Source organism: Lacerta agilis, chromosome 1 (assembly GCF_009819535.1).
Source record: "Lacerta agilis isolate rLacAgi1 chromosome 1, rLacAgi1.pri, whole genome shotgun sequence".
In the NCBI taxonomy this organism is placed as follows: Eukaryota; Metazoa; Chordata; class Lepidosauria; order Squamata; family Lacertidae; genus Lacerta; species Lacerta agilis.
In genome coordinates, this window is record NC_046312.1 from 60,864,366 (window position 1) to 60,873,396 (window position 9,031).

Below are 9,031 nucleotides of genomic sequence, written 5' to 3' on the forward strand. Positions count from 1 at the left end.
ATGGGTGCATACTTGGAAAGTGGCGGACTGTCCTTCATTGGAGGTTTTTAAACAGAGGCAGGATGACCACTTATCAGTGATGCTGTAGTAGGGATTTCCTGAATCAGCAGTGAGTTGGACCAGATGAGCTTTGAGACCCATTCCTGAATTAGGATTCCCATACTGATAAAATGTATCATAGTGTCCATGTACCAACTTGGTAATTCAGCTGTCCCTCCTGCAAGTGGAGGAGGATTTTACTGCCTAGGTATGGAAATGCAGTAAAAAAAATTATCATTGCCCAGCAGGACGTTATAAATGATTCTCTTCCCATGTGGTGCAGTGCTGTGCTACATGCAGAGTGTGATAAGATACCCCTTGGTACATGGTCTCTATATTTCTCCTAAGAGGCAAATCTAAAGCACTGAAGCAGCAAATACTTGGTCCTCCTCATTATGGTTTGTGACATTGCATTGGCAATGCAATTGAAACATCTTGACTTAAGATTGCATGGGCTAATTGTAAAGGAGTTGTAAGGAATACTTGCATATCGATAATCAACAACTTGTGTTCTCAAGTTACTCTGCTTAGGAATTGATTTCTAAAACTACAGTCATTTTCTTCAGAAGTACTGGAGTCAGTAGGATGACTAGAGTATAACTTGTTTCTGGCCATAGCCCTAATCACTCTCACTCCCAAATAAGTTTCATAGAAAGCAAAGAGGCAAAGAGTTAAACACAGCAAAGGATAACAGCTTCCTTTCCTCACAGAATATGAAAAAGTTGGCAGGACCCATCATTCCATTGCTAGGCTTGGTTCTACTTATTGTTGATAAGTAGATATTGCAGATCATGCTTTGTCAACCAGCTGCATCCCATATATTTTGGACTGCAACTTCCGTCCGTCCCAGCTGGCACAGTTGTATTATGTTGGGGCTCATGTGAGTTATAGTCCAAAACATCTGCAGGGCACCAGGTTGGAGAAGCCTGCTGTAGACACTGAAGCTGTTTGGTTTATCTACACTAGCCTTGTGTCCTTGGATGCCTTATTTTAAGGCAAGGATGGCCAAGAAGTGACACCTTAGAATTATCTGGCCCCTGAAACTGCTTTACGTGGCCCCTGGCCTACCCTGCCAAATTTTTGCTCAAAAAGGAAATTCTTAATGCAAATCCACTCTTTGGGATTCTGTATATGACACATGCAGCATAGTAATGTGCATCTTTCTATGTAGCACTATGCCTGAGCACACAGCTTTGAAGCACTTACTGCTATAGCATTCCAACTTTATGGACTGAGTCTGGGCATTGCATGTGCATGGGTGAAAATTCACTGTCCTCAGACTATTGTCGAGAGCAGTGGCTTTAAAACAGTGTTCCAGAGAACCCTGGGATTGTGTGAAAGCTCATTAGAGGTGCCTCAAAGAAGTCAGAAATGGTGGGCAAGCATCCCTAGACTCCCAACCTTTCCTTTCCTTGCATTGTGCAGCCATAGGGGAGCACTGGACAGGTTATATGGTGGACACTTAGGCACAGAACCTAAGGCAAGTGAGATTTAGCTTCAGGTCCATTGCTAGATCCCTGAAAGACTCAGCACACAGGCCTATGTCCATGTCCACATTTAAAGCACACAGCTTCCCCCAGTTAATCCTGAGAACTATAGTTTGTTAAGCGTGCTGGGAACTGCAGCTCTTTGAGGGGTAAACTGAGGATTCTCAAAATTCTTTGGGGGCAGTCAGGTATTTTAAATGTGCATTAAATGCATGGTTTAGGAAGACTTGGGTTCAAATCCTGATTCAGCCATGAAGTGGCTTAATTTTAACTGGGCTCATCTTACAACATGTTTTCAAGGGCAGGGTGCTCTATTGCACAGGCTGCAAAGTAACCAGCACATTTTCTTCCCAACTACCAAGCCAAACATATCTGGAATTAGTGTTAAGAACTAAGGAGCGAGGGGTTTTTCTTTCGGGCACACTTGAGTCTCACTACATCTAGGTTTAGAAAGCTATGACTACTGTCTTTGGGCAAATCACTCTCTCGCACCCTCATCTGCAAAGTGGTCATGTCGATGACTTATCTCAGGGAACTTATATATAGGCCTATATGGTGAGGATTCCCACACCTGGACATAGCCAAGGGGGGCAGCTGCCCCCCTAAATCAATAAAAAAATCTAACTGAAGTTCTCTGCTCCAAAAAAAAAGCTTGCCCCCCTCAACAAAAATCCTGGCTACGGCCATGCAAGCAAGTGTTCCACAACACTGTAGGCATGCTAGAAATGAACACCTCATACCACCTACCCCAATGTTGGCCTGGCTTTAGCACCAATCCTATTTTTCTACACAGAAACTCCTTTCTGGACAACTTTGTTCGTGAAACCAGTTTATGTGGCGTCCACAAGGACCTGCTCAACCAGAAGCCACCGCGGCAGATCTTTAGCTTGGCAAGGAACTCCCCGTCCAACACACACACACACACACACACGTGTTCCCTGAGATGCACAGCCCTCTCTACGCCATTGCCTTGGTCCATCTGCCCACCAAATGGGTAACTTCGCTCAGATCACCCTTAGCAACCGAGGCAGGTTCTCCAACCCACCACGCACGCACGCACGCACCGCAGCCTGGACGGCTCCTCTCCCCGTTGGCGAAAGTCACAATATTGACTTCCTCGCTCCTCCGGGCGCCAATTGGAACTCGGCTCAAGCGAGAGGCAGGAAGGCGCACGGAGCCTTTAAGGCCTCCCTCCGCCTCCTCCCTATCTATCTCTCCGCCAATCTGCGCCCGAGAGCTCTCAGCCCCGCCGATCCGTATTTAAAGGCGCGCCATCTGGGCAGGTGGGAGGTGCGAGTGATGCTGCCGCTGCCTCGGAGTTCCTTTGCAGCACGTTTGGGATTGCATCAGACCGAGCAGAAATCCCCCCTCCAGCGCCTTAGCCGGCCCGCTCCGCCTCCTCCTCCTCCTCCTCCTCCGGAAGGCGATCTCCAAATCCGAACGAGGCGCTCCTCTCCCCGCAGGCTCCGCTTGGAGCGCCTTTGGGGACCCCGGGGTGGCTTCCTCCTCCTATTCTCCTCCGGCAGCGGGATCCCACTCGGGTCCCCCGCCCCTACACACCTCGACTTCCGACCCGTGCGTGGGAGGCCACTCTGTATCCTTCCTCCCCCGCCCCAAACCACACCCTTTTGCGAAACCCTTTCTTCCCTCCCCCTGCCTGCCTGCCTGCCTGCTTGGGATTCTCCCTTCTTCCCTGAGCTACGTGATCGCAATCGCGCTGGAGGAGACACTCGCGGCCCGAGGAGCTGCGCTGGGAAGCGGGTGGGAGGAGGGGGGGAGGCGAATCCAAGGAAGATTGCCAGGCAGGCAGGCAGGCAGCAGCGCGTTGCAGCCAGCTAAAGCCGGCCGAGCAGCCCCGGGAACAAAGAGCGAGGCCGGCGAGGTGGGATCTCTGTCTCTCTCTCCAGGATGCAGCAGAACCTGCGATGGAGAACGAAAGGGACAGGGGAAAGCATGGGCCGGATCCAGCACACCCTTGTCAGTTGCAGCTCCGGGCGATGGCCGAGCGTGGCTTTGGGGGAAGGCAGCGGAGCGGCTGTCTCTGGTTTATCGTGCAGGCTCCCCGCTTCTCTTAAAGCCACCGCGCGCCTCCTTGGTTTGTAACACCTCCTGGCTAGGCTGGCGGTGGGTGAGGAGGCAGCTCTTCGCCGGGGGTTTCCTGCCTATTCCCATTAAGCTTAGCTCTCCTGCCTCCCTCTTTGCTCTCCGCGGATGAAGATTCCCATTCCCTCCTAGTCCCTACCCGGCTTCTTTCTCCACCCCCACTTCTCTGGGCACCACGCCGGACGGACGGGTTTGAGGCTGGATCTGATCTCCGCTCCCAGCTCGGATCCTTGCATTGGGCGGAGGGGGGTTTCAAGGGAGCGGGGAGACGATGACGACTTAAGGGGAAGATAGAAATCAGGGATGAGACAACCCCATCCGCCCCATCACCGCCGCGCGCATAGCAAGCATCTCTCTCTCTCTACCTGTGAGCAGCAGCGGCAGCACCCGCTGCTCCAAACTGCTGACTTTCCACAGCTTATTTTTAGCCTAGAGACTAAATATTATTAGCTACATTTCTACGTAGGAAGAATCGAAAGAGGAAAGGGGAGGGGAGAGGGAAGGGAAGGGAAGGGAAGGAGGGGGAATAAAACACAGGAGCACGAAGACTGCAAGAGAATGGAGTTTCCGCTGCGTTGATACGTTAGAGGGTTTAGAAACACCCCGCTGAGAAAAAAAAATAAAACTGGCAACTAAAGTAGCACAGAGAGCTGTTTTTGGAGAAGGCACCACACGTGAATCCAAGCGAAGGTATTGTCCATGTAAACACAGGAAGGCGATCGCTTGGAGAGGAGTTTCTGGAGAGCTGACTCTCTCTCTCCCCAAAGCGGTGATCAGCTCCTGGTAGCTTATCACTTGCCGGCGATCTCTCGGTCTTTGCGCCCATCTCTCTCCAGAAAACACACACTATCGCTCTCTCTCTCTCTCTCTCTCTCTCTCTCTCTCTCTCTCTCTCTCTCTCTCTCTCTCTCTCTCTCTCACACACACACACACACGGCAACCTGGGATCCAACCCCACGAGTTAAGCCAACTCTTGGGAGTGAGCAGTCGCGCCAGGCGCCTCTCCCTCGCCTACCTTGCCTCTCTTCCTCCGCGCGCCCAGATCGGAAAGCAAGAGAGCACAAACTCGGCCAAAAGGGGCGAAGAAACCCCTGAGGACGGATGGGAAGGCGCGCACGGACACACACGCACACCGGGAAGCGGGGAGGGGGAGGCGAGCGATCGGCGCCCTTTCCTTACCTTTAGTCACCGCTAACCCACAACCCGTGGCGAGCTCTTTCAGAAGCGCACTCGCATCTCCCAGAGTTGACCCGACCCGTCGGGGCCAAGCGCCGGAGCTGCTCGCTCTCGCTCTCTGCCTTGCACTCCCCGCCGTTAGGAATCCGAGTCAATGTCAGCCCAGAAACCGGGACGCAGTTGAAACTGTGACGGGAGAGGGTTTGCTCCGTCTCTTTCTCTCTGTCTCTTTCTCCCTCTCCCTCCTCCTAGCCAGATCTTATCAGTGTGAGGGAAGGTCCACCCTAGCCGCCTTTTAAGAGCTCCGGGATTCGCTCCGGAGGGGAGACAGATACCTGGGGTGCCAAACCCATTGCCTCTCTCCAAGGTACTGATCGACACCCCCCTCCTCCTCCCTCCTCCCCCACCCCTTTCTCCTCAACGCCCCAGGAAAGGTGGGGAGGGGGCGTCGAGGATGTTCACTTTCACAAAGTGTCACTTGATACGGGTTTCGCCTTTTCTTTCCCTTTTCTCGGGCTCTGTCACGTGAAGCGAGCTTGGCAAAAGAGCCGGGCTGTAAATAGAAGATCACATGTTGAGTTTGCTTCACCGGGGAGGCGCGGGGGGGGGTTTGGAATCACCCATTACATTTATTTTATTTATTTTTTTGTTCTCCTGCCTCCTCCCTACAACTGTCCCCCCTCTCTCCGCCCCAAACATCCCGATCCAATATTCTTCTCCCCCCCCCCAAGTGTCCGTGTGAAATAACAACAAACACCCTCGCCACCGTCATCCTCAACAGCAGAATGGGTGAAAGTGGATCGCGCAGCCCACAGCTTTCCCAAGGAGAAACCCCGCTGCAAGTTTCTGATACGCAGCCTTAAATCAAAAAGAGCGTTGACATTAAAGTTGGAGCCTCTTTAAACAAACACACACACACACACTTCCCGCACGCACGCAATTCATCTGGCCTCTGAGACTCATATTATGCCTGGTGAAATTAAAGTGCTACCGAGTGGGGACGTCGGGGGAGAGAGGAGGGCTGAGAGATTAATAATAATAATGCTAATGATGATGATGATGATGATGATGATAGTAAGGTGAGCTGTGAACTATTGTTGTCAGGCAACAGCCCCAAGCGTTACTGAGATCTATCTATCCATCATCTTTGAAATCACAAGTCTGGAAAATAACAATACCTGGTCTTGGTACTCACCATTGTTTCTTTGCTGTCCTGGCGACAGAAGTGCCTTTAAAATCCAGTCTCTCCAACAGATGCTGGGAGGTAATGTGTCTCGTTTGAAGTCATCATGTGAGAAGTTCTGCTCGGCTCAGTGGATCGCCCACCACTTGGTGTGACTTATGAATCTAATAACAACCCTTTGCAATATCCGCAAGCCTCAACTCTTCCACCACCTTGGTGGCTACAGGAAGGAAACGGAAAGCGACGGGCTGGCAGGGAGTTCTTTAAAAACCGATCTCGGATTTACGCAAACGCCTGAGCTCACAGACACGTTTTCTCTCCCCCTTTGGGTTCTTCTTCTTACGTGATCTTAATAAACGAGAAGGGGGTTGGCAACGAGACCCAACTGGAACAATCCAGGGAAAGAAGTGCCGCGCGGGGTGGGGAGGGGGAGAGAAAACGTGTCTCTCTCTCTCTCGCCGCCTCCTTTTGAATTGCCTCCCTCCCGACACGTGGGGAGTGGGCTTCAAAGTTCCCCGCCAAAGTCTTCTCAGGACACCCCATAGAACGCACGCAGGGAAAGAGAGAAAAAGTCCAGCTCACTTTACCCCCCCCCCTCTAACCCATCTGGTGCGTGCAGGCGAGCAAGATGAGCCGGCTGGAGATTTGCATTTGGTGGGAGCAGGTAAGGAAGCAGCCGGCGTTCCCCCCCCCCTTGCCGTGTCACTTTCACTCTAACTGAACACACGGACGGCACTCCAGGGACTTGTTGCATCCGAGCGGAGTGGAGCCAAACAGGCGGAACTATGCAGGTGGCATGGCGAAAGGAGGACGAGAGGGAGGCAGGCAGATGGTGGATGGAGACCGGCAGACAGGTGCTCGAGGATATTTACATATACCTGCATACACATCTGAATGGCTGGCTCGCGGAAGGAATGTGCGCGCGTGCGTGTGTACGCATCAGGGAAGGAAGACTAAGCGACGCTCTGCGTTAATACGCATGGGTGCCTGTGGGGTTTAGGATCCAGGTACAGGATTGGTGGCCATGCGCAGGTACGCATCCTTGCACACCTGTATAATGATGGTGGGATGGATGGGTGTGTGATACCTGTGCATTCCCATCCGTTTTGTACCTGGACCCTAAGCTCATTTGCTGGGGAATAAAACGGAGCTTACCTTCAAGGAAACACGTTGCAGTCCTATGCGCGTTTACTTGGAAGTAAGCCCTACTGAGTGCAGTCGGGCTGACTACCAAGTAAGGAAGTGTGCAGCAAGATTGAAGCTGTGTAGTTCTTCACTCCATCCTTCAACTCCAAGGACTAACATCTGCTCATTATAGCAAAGCATCGACTCCCTATATATCCACTATCTGTATCTGCCTCTTTCTCTCCCTATCACGCACCTTCTGTGCTTCGGCCTTTTTCGAAACCAGTCTGCGTTCCTTGTGAGTGTGACACTTTTGTTTCTGGACAATAGAGCTCTGGATATTGGTCTCTCGGCTCCTCCAGAGATTAACCCAAGGGTCCCGGGAATGCCACCGGCCCCTCTTAGCCTCAGTTGCCCAAATCTTGAAAATGGGAATGGCAGTGCCCCCTTTCTCACATGTTGAATCACATCGTGAACATTGTAAAACCTGAAAAAAAAACAACCCATACGACATCAAAAAGAACACTAGCTAGGAAAATATCCTGATCCATTTGGTTCTCTGGCAACTCCTGCATCATCTGGCAACCATCCATTTCTGTGGTTATCAATCCCTTACGCAAGGGAATCACCTAGAGAAAGACACTCACGTTGCAGTTTACTCCCCATTTGGGATATTCGGAGAAAAGTAGCCAAAGGGTTGCAACCCCCTAACTTGCAATAAATAAATAAATAAATAACCGGCGGGGGTGGTGGTGGAGAGGTGGCCCTCCAGTGAGTTTGCCTGCCCCATCGAGGAGACCAGTTGCTCTGCTCCTTTCCATTTGGCGTTCCCTCTCTTCCAACGAGACTCTCGGTTTGCTATTAGAAGCGGGGGCTCCATCGAAAGTTTGCCTGAAGTTGCCTGCAGGATGCCTTAATGGCTTCGCTGCCTCTTAGCTGTGAGTAACGACACTTGGTGTAGCCAACTTGGCGTCTGGGGCTGAGGCAGGGAAAGCCTCCGCTCTCTTCGCTGAATTGCCCAGAGAAACATTTTTTCCCATCTATCTCTTTCCTCTCTTCCCGTAAATTGATTAGCAGCAACCGAGTTAATCCAATTATGGGATCCAATTAGGGAGTTGGTTTGCACTCGAGGATTACTGAGCCTCAGTGATTCTCCCAACACTTAGGTACCGTACCGGGTGCCTCCTTTCACCATCAGCAAGCAGAGGGAACCAGATTTTGGGGGTGCTGGATCCCCAAGTGCATCCCATCGTGATGAAGCCTTTCCTACATCTCATTCCGATCGGTGAGACTCTAAGCAGAGGGATGGGGAAGCCTGCATCAGCCCTTGGGCAACAGGGCCAGTGGTCAGAAATGGTGGAAGCCTTAGTCCAGCAACATCCAAGTTCCCCATCCTTGCAGTGCAACAAATTTGGTAATGCTCTGGACCGCAGCCTTTGAGTTCATGTGAAGTCTGATGGGGGAGGAAATGGAATAGGAGGGACTTAAGAGATACCATCTCAGATCCACATTTGGATTCAAGGATGGAAAATTGCTCCTGAGGAGCATCTCTACTTTGCTAAGCATATGCCTGTAAAAATAGAAAGAGCCCTTGATATGGTGCTGCTACCATTTCTGGCATATGTAGATTGCGCTCAGTGGGTAAGCCTCTACTAGGAACTTTGACGGCTTTGACAAAACTGCCATGGAGATAATCATCATGTCAAGGCAAGGAGGATATTGTTGATGGCAAAGGAAGAAGGATTGCTTCCTTTCCTTATGAGGTAATTCATAGAGTCATGAAAGGTAATTCATAGAGTCCTCTAGACAATCCTGACTGACCCACATGGCAGGACCACCTGTCTCCACAGATCCCTCTGCACCGACTACATTTGGTGTTTATTCTATTATTTTGGTAGTGACAACATTTCCAGTGATG

The 9,031-nt window shown here is 51.2% G+C and overlaps 1 protein-coding gene across 3 annotated transcripts in view; it reads right to left on the reverse strand.

Moving 5' to 3' along the window:
• BDNF (brain derived neurotrophic factor) overlaps window positions 1-6,412 on the reverse strand; it is a 66,430-nt gene extending 60,018 nt beyond the window's left edge. The window contains exon 1 of one of the 3 annotated variants that reach the window (XM_033151151.1): window positions 6,001-6,412. In XM_033151151.1, coding sequence (XP_033007042.1) covers window positions 6,001-6,003 — 3 coding nt within the window. In that variant the 5' untranslated portion in view covers window positions 6,004-6,412. Of the gene's footprint in view, window positions 1-4,644; window positions 4,694-4,808; window positions 5,216-6,000 lie in introns of those variants that run through there. The other 2 variants (XM_033151166.1, XM_033151175.1) reach the window with 2 other exon arrangements.
• Between the last annotated feature and the right edge of the window lie 2,619 nt (window positions 6,413-9,031).